The 25344-nt window shown below is 29.8% G+C and overlaps 1 protein-coding gene across 14 annotated transcripts in view; it reads left to right on the top strand.

The window, feature by feature from the left end:
- The window catches only part of fnbp1b (formin binding protein 1b), a 100022-nt gene that overhangs the window by 45613 nt on the left and 29065 nt on the right, over positions 1 to 25344 (top strand). For all 14 annotated transcript variants that reach the window (XM_073825232.1, XM_073825233.1, XM_073825236.1 and 11 more), the window contains exons 3-9: positions 715 to 765; positions 912 to 1059; positions 10515 to 10577; positions 12512 to 12616; positions 21479 to 21607; positions 21851 to 21997; positions 24210 to 24404. In XM_073825232.1, the coding sequence (XP_073681333.1) occupies positions 715 to 765; positions 912 to 1059; positions 10515 to 10577; positions 12512 to 12616; positions 21479 to 21607; positions 21851 to 21997; positions 24210 to 24404 (838 nt within the window). The remainder of the gene's footprint in view (positions 1 to 714; positions 766 to 911; positions 1060 to 10514; positions 10578 to 12511; positions 12617 to 21478; positions 21608 to 21850; positions 21998 to 24209; positions 24405 to 25344) is intronic.

A 25344-nucleotide genomic window follows, 5' to 3' on the forward strand; every position in this document is an offset into this window, starting at 1 on the left:
TAAAGTGTTTTATTTTATTTTATTGATGTGTATTTAAATTTATTTTTTAATTTTATTGTATTTTTAGTTCAATTTTCTGTTTTTATTTAATTTTATTATTTGTCTTGCTTCATTTTCCAGTGTTTAACCCAGACAGAAATGATACTTTATTTTGTTTTATTTTATTATATTTTTTGTTCTTAAATGTTATTAAATGTTCTGTATTTTTATTTTTTGTTTTCATTTTAAATGTATTTTTTTCAATATTATCACAGTTAGTTTTTATTTTAATTAAAACAATTTTTTGCTCTATTTTATTTATATATTTTCTTTTTTATGAAAATAATAATAATTTATTTTACCTTGTTTATAGATTGGGTTCACTTGTAGGTATTACTAAAAATACATGTGTACAAACTGTAAAATGTATTTAGGAGCATGTGTGTGAATAAAAGTCCCTGCAGGTCCTTTAAAAAATAATGTAAAAAAGTAAATAAAATAAATATAAAAATAAATATGTAAACAAAAATAAATAAATGATAAATTATTTTAAATGCTATAAAAAACATTAATTATTATTTGAAGATGTCTTAAATTTACTGATGGAAGAACAGGAATCACGATACAGCCTAAAATTGTGATGATTTTATTAAATATATAGCATAAATAGACATAGTGTAAGTATGGTAGTATTGTAAACATGCAATAATTGGTTTCGTTTTTAATTTTACACAGGAATCTGTCCAAGAAATACCAGCCTAAGAAGAAAGAGGAAGACGAGAATAAGTGAGTTTCATTTTTCTCATTTATTTCAAGATTGACATTAAATTTGTTTGGTATCTCCAGATGTCTGAATCAGCATTTGGCCGAGTAAATTAGCTGAAGTTCGCTAGATTTGTGTCTCATATTGATGATGTCCCGTTCTTTTTTAGGTACACGTGGTGCCGGGCGTTTCATTCGACGCTAAACGAGCTGAACGATTATGCCGGACAACATGAGCTCATTGCAGAGAACATGACGTCACTGATCATCGCTGAACTCACGCGATACGCACAGGAAATCAAAACAGAGAGGAAAGCGGTGAGTGAATGAGCACTGAGATTGAGTTACAACTGAAATATGAAATATGCAATGAAATAAAATACTGTCTTCTATTAAAGTTTAGTACACAGAGAGCATAAGTCAGTCATTGGTAGGATAAGTTTCTGCAGGGTTTGACTCATTTAGTTACATATAAATACACACAGTCTATCTATATCTATATTCTTACGGAAACTTTAAATGAATAAATAAATAAAATTAAGAAATATATATAATATATAGTAAATATGTAAGTAAATATATATATATATATATATATATATATATATATACACACACACACACACACACACACACACACACACACACATGTATATATATATATACACACACACACACACACACACACACACACACGTGTGTATATATATATATATATATTTTTTTTTTAATTTAATTTGCATTTTTATACATTTATGATATGTTTTATTAATTTATCATATATATGTTATACACTAAAAACATTTATACATATAAAAATAATAATAAAGGATATCTCTTACAGTAATTTTAAATAAATAAATAAATGCAGAGTTTATATATATATATATATATATATATATATATATATATATATATATATATATATATATACACACACACACACACACATAAATAAATATGTTTGTAATTAATAAAATAAGTAAAAAAAAAAAAAAAATATATATATATATATATATATATATATATATATATATATAATTTGTAAATTTAATTTACATTTGTATTAATTCAACAAATGTTTAATAAATATTTTAATAAATACACACATTCTTTGTAAATTTGATTTACATTTTTATTAATTTATCATATATATGTAATACAATAAAACATTTATTGATATAAAAAAAATTATGAAGGATATCTCTTACAGTAATTCTAAATAAATAAATAAATGCAGAGTTTATATATATATATATATATATATATATATATATACACACACACACACATAAATATGTATATAATTAATAAAATAAGTAAATATATATATATATGTATGTATAATTTGTAAATTTGATTTACATTTGTATTAATTCAACAAATGTTTAATAAATATTTTAATAAATACACACTCTTTGTAAATTTGATTTACATTATTATTAATTTATCATATATATGTAATACAATAAAACATTTATAGATATAAAAAAATTATGAAGGATATCTCTTACAGTAATTCTAAATAAATAAATATAATTAATAAATATTTAAAGGTATATAATATAAAACCAGAAAAAAAAAATTTATATATCATATATTTTATTAAGTTACCGTATATATGTAATACAATAAAAAAATCTACATATAAAAATAATTATCAAAGATATCTCTATTCTCTAATAGTATTTTCAATATAAATAAATAAATAAATATTTATAATTATAATTAATAAATATATATAATATATATGAAAATATATAATACATTTTGCATTTTAATTTTTATTAAATTATCAAATATATTTTATACATTTTTTATACATATGCGATACAATAAAAATATTAATATATACATAAAAATATATGTGTATATAAATAAATATGTATATACGGTACCTGCATATACATGAAGATACATTATATTATATTATTATAATTTAATTTGTTCTCAATAATTGTTATCAATAATATTGCTAATGTAGTTTAAAACTTTTAGAAAAACTTAAAAAAAGATTTTAGATTTTCTTTTAGGACAGTATGTTGTCCGTTATTTTTATGAGTTCAAAAGTTCATCATCAGGACATTTTCTTTTCCAAATTATAATATTTGTCCGAATTACAGCACATCGCTCTCTTTTTCCCTTAAATAGAGATGCTGTTGTGTGTTTAGACTGAAAGTTTCTGGTGTGTGTATATGAATTACACTCATCTGTGTGTGTGTGTGTGTGTGTGTGTGTGTGTGTGTGTGTGTGTGTGTGTGTGTGTGTGTGTTTCATCATTCCACATAAACACACACACAGACACAGAGATGAGACGGTGAGCTCTGGAGGTCATCTGCTGTATGATTTATACGTCCAGACAGCGCTGAACTAATGACACGAGCAGCGTCCGAACACAGCGTGCATCTTTCATTTAGCAAATAAGAAGGCATTTAGGTATCAACCTGAAGAACGCAGATTTCCCAGCATTCAACACTCACACACACACACACTATACGGGGCTCCATGGTGTCTGTCTGGCCCATTTCCCAGAATGCTGCTTCTCTCCTGTTTTATAAACCTCCTCTTTCTCTCTCTTTATCTGTCTGTCTATCCATCTTTTTCTTTTGTCTACCTCAGTTCAGTTAGTTCATTCTGTTGATTATGCATTTCGCTCCGTTTTTCCGGTGTTTTATTCAGACAAAAATAATACTTTTTGTGTTTGTTATAATTTATTTTTAAATGTAATTAATTTTAATTTATTTTGTTTTAGTATTTTATTTTATTTTATTTTATTTTTTATTGCATTTTTATTTAGTTAGATAGTTTTGTTAGTTTTATTTTATTTTATATTACTTTATTATTTTGTTTTGCTCTATTTTTATATTTTATTTGATTATTTAAACTTTTAAGTTTATTGTGTTGTTAATTAAAATTTTATTTATGTGTATTTGAATTTGTTTTTAATTTAATTGTATTTTTGGTTCAAGTTTCTGTTATTTTATTTTATTATTTTTTTTTATTTTTTTTATTTTACCTAATAAAATAATTTGATGCACATGTGCCCTTTTATGCACTTATATATATATATGCACACTTATAGTTTGTTCTTTATTTGCATACAGAATTAATTAAAAACAGCCTCACTCCATTTTTCAGGTGTTTAATCCAGGCAAAAATAATACTTTATTTTATTTTTATGTTTTTATTATTTCTTTTTATTTTATTTCTTTTTAATTTTACTTACTTTTACTTATTTTTATTTTTGTGTTCATTTAAATTTTTTTTGTAATTTTAAATTTTTTAAAGTTATTTTCTATTTTAATTTATTTTGTTTTATTTATTTTTAATTTATTTTATATTACTTTGTTATTTTATTTTGCTCTACTTTTATATTTTATTTGATCATTTTAATTTTTAAGCTTATTGTGTTTTAAATGTAGCTAAATTTAATTGTGTATTTAAATATATATTTTAATTTTATTGTATTTTGGTTCAATTTTCAGTTTTTATTTTATTTTATTATGTGTTTTTTTTCTCGTATGTTTAATCCAGAGAGAAAATAATACTTTTATTTATATATATATATATATATATATATATATATATATTATATATATATATATATATATATATATATATATATATATATATATATATATATATAAGTATTATTTATTTTTATTTTATATATTTTAAGTTTACTTGATTTATATTTATTTTTATTTTTATGTGTATTTAATTTTATTGTTTTTTGGTTAAATTTTCAGATTTTATGTTATTTTATTATTTGTTTTTATTTGATTTAGTTTTATTTTACTTGATAAAATTTTGTTTTTTGTCTCTTTTAATTTATTTTAACATTTTATTGCACTTTTATTTATTTAATGTTTTATTTTAGTAGAGACAATCTGAATGACATGCAAAGAAACCAGATGCAGTTAGTTTTGTTTTTACAGTATGTCATTTCTCTCTCTTTGTCTGTCTATCCATCTCTTTCTTTTGTCTACCTCAGTTCAATTAGTTCATTCTGTTGATTTGATGCACCATTTTTATGCACTTTTGTATATGTGCAAACTTATAGGATATTCTTTAACTTATGCATTTTGCAAACAGAATTAATTAAAAGCAGTCTCGCTCTGTTTTTCCGGTGTTTAATCCAGACAGCATATGGTGTGGTGCTGTAATTCTCTATTAAACCCATTGTTGAAGAAGCTTTACCTCGACTGGGCCGGTGACGTGTGTGTTTAGGACATGCTCCATCTGTAGGCGTCATTCAGTAGTTCAGGTTATTATTCTGAGAAGTGATAAATCCCAAACCTAAGAGGTGCTGCTTCATATCAGCACTCATCCAGATCCAGAAATCACTAGCTGAGCTTCTGCAAACAGAAGAAACCATAGAAGAACGAAAAACAAAAGCATTTCATGACAAAGACCAGACTTTCACATAGCCAGCATAAAGCCGTATTCAGGCCAGAAAACACCTATTTAGGAAGAGACTGTCTGAATGCATGTAAAGCAGTTAGTTTTGTTTTTGTGTGTCACTTAGGAGGAAGTTTCTCTGTAATTAATATCTAGAAGTTGCTTCTTCAACAAGTGATTTCAGCCAGTGCTGTCAGTTCAAAGAAAATAATACTTTTTTGTGACCCTGGACCACAAAACCAGTCATAAGGGTAAATTTAAAATTGAGATGTATATCCTGTCTGAAAGATAAATAAATAAGATTTCCATTGATGTTGTTAGGATTGGAAAAAAAAATAGTAACCCAGATACAACTATTTGAGTATCTGGAATCTTAGGGTGCAAAAAAAATATTTTTTTATAAAAAAAAGTATTTTATTTTATTTTATGATATTTTATTTTATTTTAATTTCTTATATTTTAATTTTTGTGTTCATTTCAATTTTTGACATTTTTATCTATTTATAGTTTTTATTTTGTTTTCCTTTTCATTTCATTTTATATAATTTTATTATTTTGTTTTGCTCTATTTTTATATTTTATTTTATTATATTTGTTTTATTTTATTTAAGTTTAAGTTTAATTTTATTTTTAATGTGTATTGAAATGTATTTTTAATGTATCTGTTAGGGGTGTAAATCGGAGCCTTCAAGACGATTCGATACGACACCGATTTCTTAAGCCAACGATTCGATTATTTTCGATACTTCAGAATTCCCTGTGATACGATGCGATTCGATCCGATTCGATTCAATATTAGATATTTTTACATGATATCTATTAAGTTTCAAATAAATCAACAAAAATAGTAAATAATTTGCCTTTTATTGAGAATACAGAAACAGTATTCTATTCACATAATGTGTATCTTACACTAAAGCAGTTGTGCTCAATGCACTGCAAATAGAACAGCAAATATAAGTTACTGCATCTACAAAGTGCAATCAGATAAATTGTAATAAGAAAAAAAAAACTTATAGTGCAGGTCTACTATGGCCAATTAGCCTATTCACCGTTTTAAAAAAGTTTCTTTCATACAAAATTGGTTACATTTTGAAAATAAAATTTGCATCTTATTAAGAGGTAATGGTCACACATCCTCTGCAGTAGATGAACTGCAAATAGAATACTACTCCATAAAATCAGTTCAAAATCATCGCTCTTGAAAGTCAGACAACAATGTGAGGTCTGTGAACATGAACAACATCATAGATGGACTGTGAAACGAAAGTAACGCGTGTGAAGAAGAAGACAGTGAGGTTAGTGCCACCCGCAGCTTAGGAGTAGGTAGTGCGCTTAATACATCGGAGCCATAGACAGTAAAAGAAAGGTCGGAACGGATTCTAAAAATAGACAAGTGAACAAACAGGCGGCAAAATAAACACATTAATCGATATTCTTGCGGACGAATCGATGCATTGAATCGGCGGCTGCATAATCGATGCATCGATACGAATCGATTAATATTTACACCCCTAGTATCTGTGTTATTTTAATTTATTTTTGTTTTTTATTTTATTTTTTTAATTATACTTAATTTAATTTGGTATTTTTCGTATTATTATTTTAATTTAGCATTTTAATTTATTTTGTTTTCATTTTATTTGGTTTTATTTTCATTCTTATTTTATTTTGTTTGTATTATTTATTTATTTTATTGTTTTTATTTAAATTATTTACATAATTTTTTGTTCTTAATTAAATTTTCTGTATTTTTATTATTTTAATTTAACATTTTTATTTATTTAATGTTTTTAAAAAAGGTTCTTTGTTTCATTCATTTTTATTCTATTCCATTTTATGTTTTTATTTTATTGTTTGTTTTTATGTTTTATTTTACTTAATTAAATTTTTTGTATTTTTATTATGTTCAGTTTACTTTATATAGAAATTTTATTGCATTTTTATTTTAAAATTATTTTATTTTACTTTAGGTTTTATTTTATATGTTTTGACTTTTTTTCATTAGAATTGTTTTAGAATTTTTTTATTTATAGTAGAAGAAACTCTAATGTCATTGCGGTTGCTATTGTTCAAGGTAGACCAGTTGCTTTCAGTTTTTGGCCCATGGGAAAGTCTGCATTTATCTTCTGTATGTGTGTGTTTGTATGAAGCATGAATGATTCAAATCATCTCTGAAGTCTTGTCTCTTTCATCGGTTCATCAGGTTGTGTTTTTCTCTGTTATTTATTTTCTTGTTCTTTTCTCAGCTGTTCCAACGGAAAAGTTCTCAGTGAAGCTTTGTTTTTTTTAAAAACAGCTAGAGGTCAACTTCCTCTTTGAGCACAGGTGGACTTCCTCTGATCGGATAAAACTGTATAGACTGATTCCAGATCAGTTGAGAGTTTAGATTCACTTTGTTAGTTTGTTGTAATGGCCCCCAAAAAGCAGAAGAATTAGACTGTTGTTGAACACTTTGGCCTTTTGTGTGTGTGTGTACGTGTGCGTTTTCACGTTCATCTGTTTTTAAAGAACTGAGAACTGAACTGAGGGTCAATAAAGCACAAATGCAGTAGAAAATCCTTTAAATATCATAATTAAATTATAAATATACCAGCTCATGTCTGAGTGTTTGTTCAGTCATGCTTTAAGCGTCTTGATCGCTATGCTAGACACAACTGGACTCCTTCACCATTGACTGACTGTGTGGTTTTGTACCCATAATGCTCTTTGCTCTATAGGGTTTTATTCACACGCTGCATGCCTGCATTCCTCATTCAGTCCAGAAACTCAGCAATGAATACTAAACACATTCACACTCTTTCATTCATTCACTTACTCATTTTCTCACTGTCAGTCCTTCTAATCCCTTTCAGTCACTACAAAAAAAAAAAACAGGTTTTTAGCGTAACACACAGATCCTAACATCATCTTTAAAATATTGTATATGTGTGTGTATATATATACACACACACACACACACACACACACACACACACACATATGTGTGTGTATATATATACACACACACACACACACACACACACACACACACACACACACACACACACACACACACACACACACACACTCACATACATACATACAATGTCAATTTTATAAATATGTCTATATATGGCAATATATGTATCTTTTTTAGGAATAATTAAAATTTTTCACAAATTCAGAAAATTATATAACTATATAAAAATATTTAAATTATTACAAAATGCATATAAAAATATGTATGCAAGTATCTTAATATATTGTAAAAATACATAATTTAAAATATATAAAATATACAAATAAATTATGTATTATAAATGTGTGTGTGTGTGTATATATATATTTTTTAAATACATATTTTTGATTTTTTTTTTTTTTTTTACAAATATTTAACAATCTTACCAGAAATATATAAAAGAAAATTATTTGTATAAATATTACAATTATAATATCCATGGTTAATATTTGTAAAAAAAAAAAAAAAAAAAAAAAAATTATAATAAAATAATATTTTACATTTTAACCAGAAATATATATTTTTTTATTTGCATAAATATTAAAATTATAATATTCATGGTTCAGCTTTGTAAACATATAAATAATATTTTACATTTTAACCATAAGTATATTAATGTTATTTATTTGTATAAATAATTTGTGAATATATTTATATATAATATTTTTATTGTGTATGTTTTCATATATTATATATAATTTTCTAAAATCAATAAATAAATTAATATTAAAAGAAAAATAAAATAATTTTTTTTTAAATAAATAATAATAAAAATACACATGAATACAATTAAATTAAAGACAAATTTAAAATGAAACAAAATAATAAAATAAAATTTAAAAATAGAGCAAAATAAAAATAAATAAATAAAAATGTTATAAAATGTAAAAAATAAATAAATTGAACACAAAAATAAATTTAGGAAAATAAAAAAATAAAAAAGCATATAAAATAAAATCAAATAATGAAATAAAATAACACACGCACACATATAAATATATATGTTCTCAAATAAACATCAGTGTTATATATCTAAAATATATAAATATATTTAAATTATTACTAAATACATTTAAATATATTTATATTATATTAAATTTATGTAAATATACATTTTAAAAACAGATAAATACAAAATTATACATATTTTACAATTTTTTTTACAAATATAACATTCTAACCAGAACTATATACATTTTATTAAATAGTATAAAATCAAAGGAAATAAAAACATGCAATAAATAAAAATGCAATAAAATTTGAAAATAAAATAAATCAAACACAAAAATAAAAATACAGAAAAATAAATTAAAGAAAATAAAAATTAAAAAACAATAAATAAAATAAAAGCAAATAATAAGATAAAATAACACACACACAAATAAATATATATGTTCTCGAATAAACATCGGTGTTTTAAAAGTGTCACAGAACCGTAGCATCAACATTTTTCAGGAAGTCAAACACCACATGACTTGCACATAGGTTTGGAAAGTATTTTACATTTGTCACCTTTCAAAAAACCCCACTTAGAATCCATTTACACTGTTATTCAAATACAGTCAAATGCAGTCAACCAAGTGAAAAGGACAGTGTTGTTGTTTTTTTCATGTGCGATTGCACTGATATGAACGGTCTGCTGATGTTTGATACTGTCTGCCTCAGTCTATGTAGTAAACAGGATATTGAGTCTAATCTGTGTCATTAAGACAGATCTGAGCATCTGACATTCACTACAGGTGTCCGTGTGTCTCTCAGACGAGACTATAGACAGCAGCTGAGACCGGACTCAAGAGTTATTACAAGCATTAATGCTACAGGAATTAATAAGGAATGTCCCAACTTCAGTCTGTGACATTCTGTCTTTTTTAACCATCAGCTTTTAAAATTGTTGCATGATTATGCATTGATATTCTCGAAGTTGTGACGTATTATTAAAGCGCTGAATGTTGTCTTCAGCTGATCTCAGACCTGCATGAGAAGCAGCTCTTTATCTAAATGTCACACTGAGCTCTTTGTGTGTGAGATGTTTGAGTGTTGGCCAAACGAACACTTTCCTGGAGTGCTCAGGCCGAGAGAAACACACAGACGGCCTCGAGTGTGACGACACACACAGAATATGCACAGAACATGCCAATATGGCTTCCTGGCAGCTCACACACACTTCCTCTCAGGTTCAGGTTTATATATACACACACAGATAATCCTTGTATCTTAATGAACTCCAAATGAGAGCTTCTTCATGTTCAGTTGTTCCTTGGTTGTTTGATCCTTCTTGAAAGTAGTGCATTTAAATTTGCATATATGCATGTTAAACTATGATGGAGCTTAATAAATTAGTGATAAATGTCTTTTTCTTTCTCTTTTACAGCATTTTCATGATGGACGGAAGGCACAGCAACAGGTCGAAGCCAGTTGGAAACAGCTGGAATCGGTGAGTTCAGTCAAGATCAATTATTAATCGGTACTTCTTATAGTAAATGAGCACTGGGAACAGTACCGTGTTATCAGATGGTAATACCACGGTACTTTTTGATACAATGGTCTCTAAAAGTCTGGGAGCACTAGTGAATAGGCTTTTATTTTGGATTATTTAATACAACATTTAAATACATTTTAATATGATGAAAATATAAACATTATTTAAAATGTTTTAATTGTTTAAAGTTATTTATTAACTTAAAACAGTATTTTTAAGAATAATTTATTTATTTTGTAATAAAAAAATTGAACTTGCAGTATTCAATACAACATTTTAATAAAAATGTATATTATTAATAAATTCTATATATTTCAATTAAAATATATTATTTATTTCTGTAATATTTTACATTTAATTAAACTTCCATTGGTTAGTACAATATTTTAATACAAATTATGCTATTAAAATATTAAAATGTAATTCATTTTACAATAAATATATTTATTTTATTAATGTTGTTTATTTTATATTTTTAAATTTAATTATACAGTACAACATTTTAATATGAATTACATTATTAAAGTATTGCAATTAAATTAAATGTTTTTTAATTATTATTATTATTATTATTATTATTATGAATAGTTTATTTATTTTTTGTATTTTTCCCAATTTGAAGTTAAATTATTCAATATAATATTTAATGCATGTTAAATCATTAGTTACGTAAATAATACATTCTCAAATTAAGTTGTATAATTAAAATATGATATTTTATTATTGTTATTTATTTAGTCATTTTTTAATTAAGCATTTATTTTTCAATACAACATTTTAATACCAATTAAATGATTCAATTATTTATTTTTATTAATGTTTGATTTTTTTTTGTATCTTTAAAAAATATATACATTATTTAAACTTAAATTGTTCAAAACAAGATTTTAATAATTATAATTTCTTTTTAGAAAGTTATTATAATTACATTTCATACAAAACTGCATTTTAATACAAATTAAGTTCTTAAAATATTAAAGTCAAATTAAATTATTTAAAAATTTAAATATTCTAATATTATTAATATTTTATCTTTTAATCTTTTAAATTTAATCTTAAACTACACTCTCAGAAAAAAAGGTACAAAATCTGTCTGTGGGGCAGTACACTTTTTAAAAGGTACAAATATGTACCATTAAGATGCTAATATGTGAACTTGAGATTTTACCATACATTTTTAATGTACTGATGTGCACCTTTTAGTGGTAAATAAGGTACAAAAGTGTACATTTTGAAAGGTTCTCGTCCCAGTCACAGCTTTTGTACTGTTTTTCTGAGAGTGAGCTGTATACCATGCTACTGACTGCCATACTCACTTACTTCAAAATATACCATGGTATTACCATAGTAAATGTCCAAACAGCTTAGTTTAGTATATCCAGTGTGTGTGTGTGTGTGTGTGTGTGTGTGTGATCAGAGGGACGTCACACACACTGAAGCAGACAGGATATATCAAGACATTCCTCTGTACGCCCACTGTCTCCGAGTGTGTGCTGTTAGAGATGGATTGTGTCGTTGTTAGCGAGTGTTCAGGCTGTTTGTTGATTCAGTGTGTGTGAGAGAACGAGAGAGCGCTGCCTGTGTGTGTCCGTGTGTAAGAATGAGCTCATTGTGTGTGTTTGCGTGATCGGGTGATTCAATGGTCAGTGCGGACACAAATGTTGATTGTCCCTTCAAATAAATGAGTGTGAGAGCGAGATGAAGGATAAACACAGTGATAATAGATGAGCGTTTATTATACTGCACAACTTCATACATCTGTTCGGTGGGCTGTGTGTGTGAGTGTGCTAATTAAACTGAGAGTGTTCTGAACATCTGTAAGTACATTAATCTCGAGCAGCATGTTCTGCCATGGTTTAACACGTGTGTGTGTGTGTGTGTGTGCGCAGTGTAAGAGGAAGTTTGAGCGGGATTGTAAAGAAGCTGATCGAGCCCAGCAGTACTTTGAGAAGATGGACGCAGACATCAACGTGACGAAAGCAGACGTGGAGAAGGTAAGATTGTCTGATAAAGAATCGTAGTCATCCAGGATTCCTGAAGAAAAACCCCCACTAGTTTCTCCACTGGAAAGTTCCCTTTAACAGTGATGAGACAGAACTGATGATATAATCATGTAGAAACCACAAGTCACTTCATTATAGCCACATTCACACTGAATGTCTATCTGTCCTTCTATCTATCTTTCTATCATCTGTTATTGTATCATTGTATCTGTCATTCTGTCTATGGTTCTATCTATCATTCTAGCTATTGTTCTATCATCTATCGCTCTATCATTTATTTATTATTCCATCTATTGCTCCATCTCTCTTTCTTTTGTTCTATTTATTGTTGAATCTATTGTTCAGTCTGTCATTCCACATATCGTTCTGTTGTTCTATCATTCTCATTCTATCATTCTATCATTCTATCATTTATCGATCTATCGTTTCTTCTGTCGTTCTATCATTCTATCATCTATCGTTTTATCTATCATTCCATCTATTGCTCCATCTCTGATTCTGTATTTCAATCATTCTATTCTGCCATTTACCGTTCTCTCTCGCTCTATCATTCTATCATTTATCGTTCCATCTGTTGTTCTACTGTTCTATCATCTATGATTCTATCTATGATTCTATCATCTATTATTCTATCGTTCTGTCAATCTGTCTATCATTGTATCATCTATCGTTCTATAATTTTATCATATCTATCATTCTGTCAATTGTTCTATCATTCTACCTATCGCTCCTTCTGCCGTTCCATCTGTCATTCTATAATTTTATCGTTGTTTCTATCATCTATCATTCTATCGTTCCATCTATCGTTCCATCTATCATTCTATCTATCGTTCCATCTATAGTTCTGTCCTCTATCATTTTATCACTCTCCCTGTCATTCTATCTGTCATTCTATCTATCATTCTATCGTTCCATCTATCATTCTATCGTTCCATCTATCATTCTATCGTTCCATCTATCATTCTATCTATCGGTCTGTCCTCTATCATTTTATCGCTCTCTATCATTCTGCCTGCCATTCTGTCTATCGTTCCATCTATCGTTCTATCTGTCATTCCATCTATCATTCTATCGTTCCATCTATCATTCTATCGTTCCATCTATCATTCTATCTATAGTTCGATCTATAGTTCTGTCCTCTATCATTTTATCACTCTCCCTGTCATTCTATCTGTCATTCCATCTATCATTCTATCGTTCCATCTATCATTCTATCGTTCCATCTATCATTCTATCTATCGTTCCATCTATAGTTCTGTCCTCTATCCTTTTATCGCTCTCTCTATCATTCTTTCTGTCGTTCTATCTGTCGTTCCATCTATCATTCTATCTATCGGTCTGTCCTCTATCATTTTATCGCTCTCTCTCTATCATTCTGCCTGACATTCTGTCTATCGTTCCATCTATCGTTCTATCTGTCGTTCCATCTATCATTCTATCGTTCCATCTATCGTTCCATCTATCATTCTATCGTTCCATCTATCGTTCCATCTATCATTCTATCGTTCCATCTATCATTCTATCGTTCCATCTATCGTTCCATCTATCATTCTATCGTTCCATCTATCGTTCCATCTATCATTCTATCGTTCCATCTATCGTTCCATCTATCATTCTATCGTTCCATCTATCGTTCCATCTATCGTTCCATCTATCATTCTATCTTTCCAACTATCGTTCCATCTATCATTCTATCGTTCCATCTATCATTCTATCGTTCCATCTATCGTTCCATAGACGTTCCATCTATCATTCTATCGTTCCATCTATCGTTCCATCTATCATTCTATCGTTCCATCTATCGTTCCATCTATCATTCTATCGTTCCATCTATCGTTCCATCTATCATTCTATCGTTCCATCTATCGTTCCATCTATCATTCTATCGTTCCATCTATCATTCTATCTATCGTTCCATCTATAGTTCTGTCCTCTATCATTTTATCGCTCTCTCTATCATTCTGTCTGTCGTTCTATCTGTCGTTCCATCTATCATTCTATCGTTCCATCTCATTCTATCTATCGGTCTGTCCTCTATCATTTTATCACTCTCTATCATTCTGCCTGCCATTCTGTCTATCGTTCCATCTATCGTTCTATCTGTCGTTCCATCTATCATTCTATCGTTCCATCTATCGTTCCATCTATCATTCTATCGTTCCATCTATCGTTCCACCTATCATTCTATCGTTCCATCTATCATTCTATCTATCGTTCCATCTATAGTTCTGTCCTCTATCATTTTATCGCTCTCTCTATCATTCTGTCTGTCGTTCTATCTGTCGTTCCATCTATCATTCTATCGTTCCATCTCATTCTATCTATCGGTCTGTCCTCTATCATTTTATCACTCTCTATCATTCTGCCTGCCATTCTGTCTATCGTTCCATCTATCGTTCTATCTGTCGTTCCATCTATCATTCTATCGTTCCATCTATCATTCTATCGTTCCATCTATCGTTCCATCTATCATTCTATCGTTCCATCTATCGTTCTGTCCTCCATCATTTTATTGCTCTCTCTCTATCATTCTGTCTCTTTCTATCTATCATTCCATCTCTCGTTCTATCTTTCTATCTGTCTCTATCTATCCATCTGTCATTCTATTGTCTATCATTCTATCATTCCATCTATCATTTTATCATTTTATCTATCATTCTATCTATCGTTCTATCATTCTATCATGGTCTCCATCTTTCCATCTATCATTCTATTATTTTATCGTTGTATCTATCATCTGTCATTCTATCTATCGTTCCATCCAGCGTTCTTTCATTCTATCTATCCTTCCATTTATTATTCTCTTGTTCTCTCATTCTATCTATCATTCTGTCATTCTGTTGTTCTGTCTATCGTTCTATCATTGTCTCTATTGTTTCATTTATTATTCTATTGTTCTATCATTCTGTCATTCTATCTTTCACTCTGTCATTCTATGTATCATTCTATCTATCGTCTATTTTTCCATCTGTTGTTCTGTAGATAGATAGATGATAGTTTGTGTGTCAGCTAGATGAAACTAATGTTTATAATTAATCTGATCGTGATTTCATTGCTGTCATCGTCTCACTTTGTTTTATTTAGCTTCAGTTTGGTTTATATAAGATGAAAAAGTGATAAACTGATAGAGACCGAATGATTCACATGTGTCTGTTTTTCCCTTCACTTCATCTTAACACATCCTTCACTGTCTCACACTGCTGCCGTGGCACTGTGTGGAAACTGGACCGTGTGTGTGTGTGTGTGTGTGTGTGTGTGTGTGTGTGTGGGGAGTCACACAGGACAGGCAACATCGCCTACGTTCTCTTTACTCATTTTTAATCGTTCTTTGTTCCAGAGCGTGTGCTAGGCAGATGTCTCTGTAATAGCTCGAACTGAACAAAAAGAAATTTCCAAAGTATTTAGATGTGGAAAAGAGCTCCTGCTTCCAGGAGTCCAAAATCTAGAGAGCAGTTTTGTCATTTAACGGTCAGAAAAAAATCCAAAAAGTCAGACACCAAGCCAAAGGCAAATCATTCAGATCTTATCCGTTAATGAAAACGCAGACGTTTCAGGGTCAGTAGTTACAACAGCTGCATTGGCTCAAGTAGTGTTAGACTGCAAATAAAATATCATACTATTTCTGCAGTTTACAGTATGCATACGATGTACGGTATTTGAATTATGAATTCATGGAATACCTGGACGATGCATATAACCAGAGCACTGCAACCCACAATGCAATGCATCTTGACTTCCTCTTTCACTTGCACTGACACACCTAACTTGAAAGTAAGACAAACCACACTTTTTATCTCTTTCATGACTCATTTTTTTATTTTTTCAAAGCTCAGACTGACAAAAGACGGTCATTTTTACAGATTTAAAAATGTAAAAAAATAACCATATTTACTTTTGAAATAATAATAAACTAGACGTCAGTTACTGAATTAAAAGAGAAGTTCACTTCCAGAACAGACATTTACAGATAATTTAATCACCCCCTTGTCATCCAAGATGTTCATGTCTTACTTTCTTCAGTCGTAAAGAAATTCAGATTTTTGGAAAACATTTCCAATATAATCTATATAATGGACTTCTATGGTGCCCCTGAGTTTGAACTTCCAAAATGCAGTTTAAATGCAGTTTTAAAGGGCTCTAAATTTTCTAAAAAATTTTGACAATTTATATTTTTTTGACATACCTTAACTGTAGTGAACCAGAATACACAGAGTTGACACAGAGCTAGACAAGACGAGCATTTGAGGTTAAAAAGCATGGGTGACATTTGACTCTTGAGTCAGGGGAAGCAAAAAAAAAAAAAAAAAAAATTCAGCTGTAAGCATTAAAACAATGCCCTACCATATTGCAGCGCATGAAAGAGTCAATTAGAGTGCTGCATTTCAGCCCGATGAGCTTTTCAATTTGTTTTATTTCGTTAAGTAATAATTTAAAGCTTTCTATAGATACATTTATCATGTATGTGAAGCATGTATTCGCTGAGTTTCGGTTCCTTTTTTTTATGAAGCGCTCCTGTTCAAGAACGAGACGGCAGAAAGTGCATCATGTTTGCTTTCTTTATTTTATAAAAGCACTGTTTGTAATGTTTTGTTGAGTGCACACAAATAAAAGAACACCCTTCAAAGTTAGGAATTATGTTTTACTCTTACCTTTGTGTGCGAGACAGACGACTGGTGCCTCCATGTCCTGCAAAGCGGCTTTAGCTTTCTGTGCACAAACTGGTTATGCACCTATAGCGCACATGTATCTAGGTTTAACGTTTAAACTAACATTTTTTAGAAAACAACTGATCATTTTGCTAGATAAATTCCTTCTTCCTTGGCTGGGATCATTTAGAGTTTTGCATTTAAACTACATTTTGGAAGTTCAAACCTCTGGGGCACCATAGAAGTCCACTATATGGAGAGAAATCCTGAAATGTTTTACTCAAAAATCATAACTTTACAGCTAAAGAAAGAAACACATGAACATCTTGGATGACAAGGGGGTGAGTACATTATCTGTACATTTTTGTTCTGGAAGTGAACTTCTCCTTTAATCATGCAACATATTGAGGCACTTTGCAAGTTACTATATGATAAATATAATTACAATTGCATAATTATACACTGTTTAACCTTTTTATTTTTTAAATAGTATGCATACTGTCTACTAAGCAGTAGGTTTGTATTTTATGAACGCATCCGGTATGTTTATGTGTTCAGGGGTCGTGTGGTTTTGACGCATGTTGCCTTTGTTTGATGTGTTGTCGAGCAGTTTGTGTTGATATCGCCGTCATGTTACGGTTTAGATTTGAGGACTAACTCATTAGTAGCCTAAGCTGACTAATTTGTATATGTGTTTTCTTTGAATCATGCCTTGAAGCGATGTTACCTGAAGGTAGGTGCACGGCGGCAGGTCTGTGTGTGTGTCTGTGTGTCAGGACACTGTTGCTTCCTGTCCAGCCATGGCCACGCCCACACGGCACACCTGCTGAAAGGCCACCCAATCACAGGCTTGGTTAATGTTTGTCTGCGCTGCTGCTCCACCAGTCACATCGCTCCAGGCATGAATATTTAAACGTGTAAACCTCAGAGCGTCCTGTTCTGCTGGTCCATATATAAATGTCAGCTCACCATATCACAGTTTATTAAGGAGGTGTGTGTGTGTGTGTGTGTGTGTGTGTGTGTGTGTGTGTGTGTTTAGGCATCATCAGTATCTGCTGGTTGCAGTGCGTCTCAAGTATTACAACATGTTTAGTATAATATAAAATAATAATAATATAAATTGGTGCATATTCAGTATTTATTATATATCTTAGTACATATTAAATAGTAATATTTAGTTTAATATTTAATAGTAAATATTTATATAATATTGATAATTACAATGTGAAATATGCATTTTAATATAAATAATTGTATAAATTATATCACTCAGATTTAGTAATGTATTATTTATTATATTTATTTATATATTGTATATTATATGTATTTTTATATTTTATATTATAAATATAATGCACATATTTAATGCAATATTCTTACATTTAAGTACATAATAATAAAAGGTTTTGTTTAATATTTAATAGTAAATATTTAAATAGCATTTCTAATTATATATGAAACATGCATTTTTAATATAAATATAGTTATTTATATTTTGTATATTAGTTTTTTATATCACTCACTGCTTAACATTTTTTCTTTAATATTAGAAAATGTAAAAGTAAGAATCATACATTCAAATTCAAAATTCAAATTAAAAATTACAATGAAAAAAATAATATATTACTTTTTAATATTTATTTATATATTGTATATTATATTTTTCATTTAGTATGAAATAAACTAATAAAGTTTTTAAAAATGAAAAATCTATATATTTATTTTATATTTTAAATATTATGCAAATATTCAAAAGCAATATTGTTACATTTAAGTACATATTTAGTAATAAATATTTATATAATATTTATAACTATATTATATGAAATGTGCATTTTGCAATATAAATATATTAGTTATTTTTTCCTCACTATAAGAATATTAAAATGTAAGAATAGTGCATTTTATAATATGAAATGTACATGTTCATTATAAAAAAAATAAACAATGCAAAATTAATATATTGTATTTTTTTCATGTTAAAATAAAGTATATAAAAACTATAAATAAATATAATATATTTACTTTTATATTATTTATTATAAATATTATGTAAAATTTTGAATGCAATAATCTTATATTTAAATATTCTCATGTTTAAAAACAAATTGAAATGCGCAAGCAGTGATATTTAGTAACAGATTACTAATTATTTAAAAAATCAAATTAAATAGATCAATAAATCTGTTAAAATCCCATTCATTTAGATAAATTTCCATTGAGAGCAAATATAGATTTAGAAGATATTTCTCTAAACTTCCTGTTGGCTCATGCACATCTTCTGCTGCTGAGCTGCTGGTGAAGTTTGAGTGTTTCCACGGCAACGCTGAACCTCAGATTAACCAGAGCGATTTCCTAGAATCGGATCAGGATGTGGTTATCATGACACTGCTTTTTCTGTATCGTTCTCTCCCTTAAACGATGCATTTAAAACCATTAGTATACCTGAGAGTTGCATTTTCTTCAGCAGCATGCATTAGTGTATTTCTTCAACCTGCAAGAGCTCTTGAGCTTGTGTAGGGTGTTTATATCTTGTAGTTTTACTTTAGCCTTTCACAAGTATGTCTTATCTGCAGTTTATATTTAATGTGTGAGTCTTTGAGGTTTGTGTGTGAATTTAAGAGAAGTCATTGAGTCTGAAAACAAAAGTGTGTTATTTTGAATTTTGATGCAGTGATAAAAGCAGCACTTTCATTTAAATGAGAGTTTAAACCAAGTAGCCCCTCCCACAGTGAAATCTCATTGGTTGAGAATCTCGTTCATCAGACGTGTTTGAATTGACCATACGAACGGAGCGTTCTTTAGAACTTAAGCATAATTATAAGCCAGCTCGTAAATTTCCGCTGAAGCTCATTTTATATGTGCTATATATAGATGGACACTATCATTTATCAAATATCATTTAAATGCGGAGCCTGGTAATCCCACGAGAGTACCTGCATAGTTGTACGTTTAAATGCTGTCAGCTAAACACTAGCATAACGTGTTTAGTCTAACGTAGCTAGATAGCAAAACTTCTTTTCAAGGACATCTTAATCGATTTCGTGATAATCAGTAACTTGCCTTCATAGTCATGAACACATTTTTAAAACCTTATAATATTTTAACACCTTTATTATTTTTCAACTGCCGTGCAATAAAATTCTCTTGAAAGATTCACTTTTTATTCATAAAGACGACAAAAAAAAGTCTTTTCACGGAAAACATTGTCGTTTTTAAAATAAAAATGATATGAAATTACCAATATAACCAGAAGATGGCAGCAGAGGATCAATCATTTGCTAAAGCTGCCATTTCAACTCCCTAGTTTTTTCAAGACGTCTTGCTTTTCGATTTATTATAAAATCACTAGTATAATAAATTGTAGTACTTTTATCACACTGAAGTATATAGTAGAGCAAGTGCACAAAGTCATAACAAAATAAATAAGCTCAGACACAACAGCCTATAAGGGTGAATTTTTAAAATACTTTTATATAGTTCACTACAAACTAATTAAATATTAATGGTATAAGAAATAAATATGAATTCAATGCTTTCAATATGAATCGATATGAATTTGAAATATTTTATATAATTTAATAACATCTTTTAAGCTTTAACTTGAACTGTAAAAGTTATTAAATAGCCTATATTTAACCAACACAAACTTGTTACTGCTCTGGTTTTGTTACTCTGAATTTAGTCTGAATCATTTAACGCACAGCTCTTTTTTTCGACATCGGCTTACCAGATGTTTCGTCCGGTTATTACTGTCAATCATAGCAATGACTCGTGCATATTTAGCCGCTTTACTTGCATATTTTTAAACTCTTTTGTCATTCTTGAAACGGTATACATGGATGTTTGGTCCTCTTGGACAAACAAAACTTTTCTTCGATTGTGAATGGATTATGTAGAGAAAACGAGCAAAGTACACTCATATTACGGCACAGTACAGTTCACCAGAAGCGACTTAGCTGGCTTGTCTAAAACAAGGAAGTAATCCGTGCATGTGGTCAGTTGCTTATGACTAGAAAAAACTCAAAAGCATTTATTTGAATGTAAATGTTGTTGCAAGAATGTAGGAAGATGCAAAAATTGTGAAATCATGTGTCTTTTTTAGTGTATATGTTGAAGTCTGTGTGGCTTTTATGACTATAATTAATCAAATTGCTTTTAAAAATATCGCATAGTCAGTAATATTTCATTTTCTCTCCCTTTTTAGGCACGGCAGCAGGCTCAGATGAGACACCAGATGGCTTCTGACAGCAAGAATGAATATTCCTCATACCTGCAGAAGTTCAACCAGGAACAGAACGAACATTATTACACCATCATCCCTAATATTTTCCAGGTGCACGCACACACATAGAAACATCCACTGAGAATGAATTACCTACTAATATCATAATTTATTTGCATGCACTGGCTGCATTATTTCTGAATTCACTATTGTGAATAATGCAAACAAGGTAACAGTTTAAACACACCCCAAAGCGATTTGCATGCTGCGATTCCTGATCTCACAGCTCTATATTCAGAAATACACACACTAACTCTTCATCTATGTGCTTGTGTGTGTGTGTGTTGTGAGCAGAAGATCCAGGTGATGGAGGAAAAGAGGATAGAGCGGATGGGTGAATCTCTGAAAACGTTTGCGGAGGTCGACCGGCAAATTCTGCCTATCATTGGGAAATGCTTGGATGGAATAACACAAGTGGCCGAGTCCATCGATCCCAAGAATGTTAGTAACACTCTCATACAGACTTATTTGTAATTAATCTAGCGCCCCTTTCTGTTCAAAATACCCCTTATTCTCTTAAAAAAAACTCAGTTGAACAAGACATTAGTGATCTCATTACCTGATTCCAGTAGTATATAAGTAGCATCATTTTCATTGAAAAGGAAACTGTTTTAAACTACCATTCAAAAGATATATTTAATGTTTTTAAAAGAAGCCTCTTATGCTCACCATAATCTCCTCTGATGCATCTCTGAAATGTTTTCTGTCTTTTTTTTATTAATTACTGACAATGCAAGTGCAGAAAGTACACATTTAAAAATAATATTCTGCATATGAAACTGCAAGTAGTTGTTATCTCTGACTGTACAGTAGCTTTTCAGGACAAAGCATCTCCAGAAATGACCTAAATCTGACAAAACCTCCTTTTGGAGACATCCTAAAAATGAAAAAAGATATATTTTTGGGGGAACGATTGTTTTGTAGCAATACTAATTAGCTTATTTGTAATTTATCTCCAAAGCAGGGTTATTATTATTGTCTAAAACTAAAACCATTTTCGTTCGCAAAATTAAAATAAAATGCATATAGCAATAGCCAACAATACATTGTATGGGTCAAAATTATCGATATTTCTTTTATGGCAAAAATCATTAGAATATTAAGTAAAGATAATGTTCTATGATGATATTTAGTAAATTTCCTACAGTAAATATATCAAAACTTAATTTTTGATTAGTAATATGCATTGCTAACAACTTAATTTGAACAACTTTAAAGACGATTTTCTCAACATTTTGATGTTAATTAAAGATTTTCAAATAGTGGTATCTCTATACTAACAAACCATGGAAAAGAATGGAAAGCTCATTTATTCAGCTTTTAGATGATGTATAAACCCCAGTTTCACAAAATTGTCCCTTATGACTGGTTTTGTGGTCCAGGGTCACATATAGAAGAATGTCACTTCTTTAGTGTTAACTAAAAGATTTGAAGTACATGTTGAAGTACTAAAAAGTACTAAATAAAAATAATACATTCTAAACACACAGGTGCATCTCAAAAGATTAGAATATCCTGAAAAAGTTCCTTTTTTTGTTTGTAACTTTTTTCAAAAAATCTAACTTTCAAATGTTCTAGATTCAAATGTTTTTTTTTTTTATTTCATTTTGATTATTAGAACTTTTTGATGATTAAATACTCTGCTGGAGTTGGTCCACTGTGTTTTATCAAGTCCAAAGTTAATGCAGCATACTTTAAAGAACTTGATTTTTTTGTTTTGTTTTTTGTTTTGCAAATGCATTTTTTGATTGATCTTAGGAAATGTTCTAATATTTTGAGATACTGGGTTTTTGACTTTCATGAGCTGTAAGCTTTAATCATCAAAATGAAAACAAAACAACTTCAGAAATGTTTTACTTTACATGTAATGAATCTAGAATATATGAAAGTTTCAGTTTTTGAAATAAGTTAAAAACAAAAAATGAACTTTTTGAGGGTATTCTAATTTTTTGAGATGCATCTGTACATACTTTAAAAAAAATGACAAAAACATACAAGCAACTTGCTAAAACTTACAGAGGACATCAAATAGTATGATTATTCAGGGTCTTTGTGAAATGTATGTAAAATACTTTGGTTAAAATTAAGTATGGATAAACCAACACCCTTTTTAAATTGTCGAAAACAGGTCTATTCACAAAGACCCGTTTGGAGCATGCCTCTTTAAATGATAATAAGCTGCTGCTTACCCCACCCCCTCTTTTGTTTTTGTCTATTCAGTGGCGCGTTACAATCAAAAACAAAACAAAACAAATGTACTTCATCCTCAGTGGCTCTGATGTCTGGAGCAATTGAAGACTTTTACATTCACTTTAATATCCAAATACAAAACACCTGCATTACTTACAAAACACTGTTGTCGCTACAGCTGCTCGAGCGTGTGGAAAATGGTAGACAGCGTAAAACTGGCTGAGGGCGGGAATATGCTAATACATGACAGTCTGTTAGTGGCTGTGGGCGGAGCCTGAGTAATATGACATCACACTGCTCAGAAAATCAAAACGGCTTGATAATTGAGACTGTTTAGGTTTTTTGGGGATTAAAAAATAGTGTGAGTGAATGGATTTTTTTATTATTGTAGGGTGTCCACATACTGCTAAGACACATTAAACATGCAAATCATGTAAAAGTTAATTTTTTTCTTTCCCCACAGGACTCCTCTCAGGTGATAGAGTCGTATAAGTCTGGGTTCGAGCCTCCAGGCGATGTGGAGTTTGAAGACTACGGCCAGGCGATGAAGAGGACGGTGTCTGAGACCAGCCTCACTAACTCACGCCCGGACAACAAAGCGGAGCGCTCCAGCAAGGGCAAGAGCAAAACTCTCTGGCCTTTCATTAAAAAAAACAAGGTAACACACACCGGCATCACATTCACTCACACTTACTTCGATTTGACCGAAAAACAAATTTCAAGTAAATATGAACAGCACAGACTGATAAGACTGACTGTTTAATGTGTTTGTGAGTTTTGTTTTTAGTTTGTGCTTGTTTAGTTTGGTTTATAGGTTGTGTAGTTTTAGTTTATTGTAGTTTTTGTAGATGCTGTTATTCGTTTGCCACCATCGTTCTCCTTTCCCTTCCCTTTGTTCACCTGCACGAAATTACAACTGTTCCACGTTCATCCTGACGCTCCACCGATAACGTACTAATGCACCGGCCCGAGCGGCCTCACCGTTGACCTTTGACATCGCAGAGTATCGTAACCCTAAACCCTTTATTCCTGTGTCGTCTTTCCCTTCTCGTCAAAACCGAGAGTAACTTCCTTCTCCAGCCGCTCATCGATGCTGTTCTCATGGTAACCACATTCTTCTTCCTTTTCTTCGTCTTCCTCTGTCTTCTCGTGACCTTTGGCATTTTTGTCAAAGGGTCCGCTCTTACTGAGCATGCTCAGTCCAAACCCCGCCTAACCTCGCAGGACCAGGATGTGAGCATTAACACTGTCGTACATATTTAATGAGGTGTGTCTGTGTGGCTATGGGCGGAACGGAAAACTAGTTCATACTGTACAGTATATACTCTATACTGTTTTGATTGTTTAGTTAGTTTCATTAATACTTTTTATTCAGCAAGGATGCATTAAATTGATTAAAAGTGACAGTAGAGACTTTTATGTTATATTTTAAAATATAATGTTTTTTAGAGCAGCAAATCAGCATATTAGAATGTTTTCTGAAGGTTCATGTGACACTAAAGACTGGAGTAATGATGCTGAAAATTCAGCTTTGCGTCACAGGAATAAATGATAATTTACAATATATTCAAAGAGAAACCAATTATTTTAAATTGTAA

This window comes from Garra rufa, chromosome 19 (assembly GCF_049309525.1).
Source record: "Garra rufa chromosome 19, GarRuf1.0, whole genome shotgun sequence".
In the NCBI taxonomy this organism is placed as follows: domain Eukaryota; kingdom Metazoa; phylum Chordata; class Actinopteri; order Cypriniformes; family Cyprinidae; genus Garra; species Garra rufa.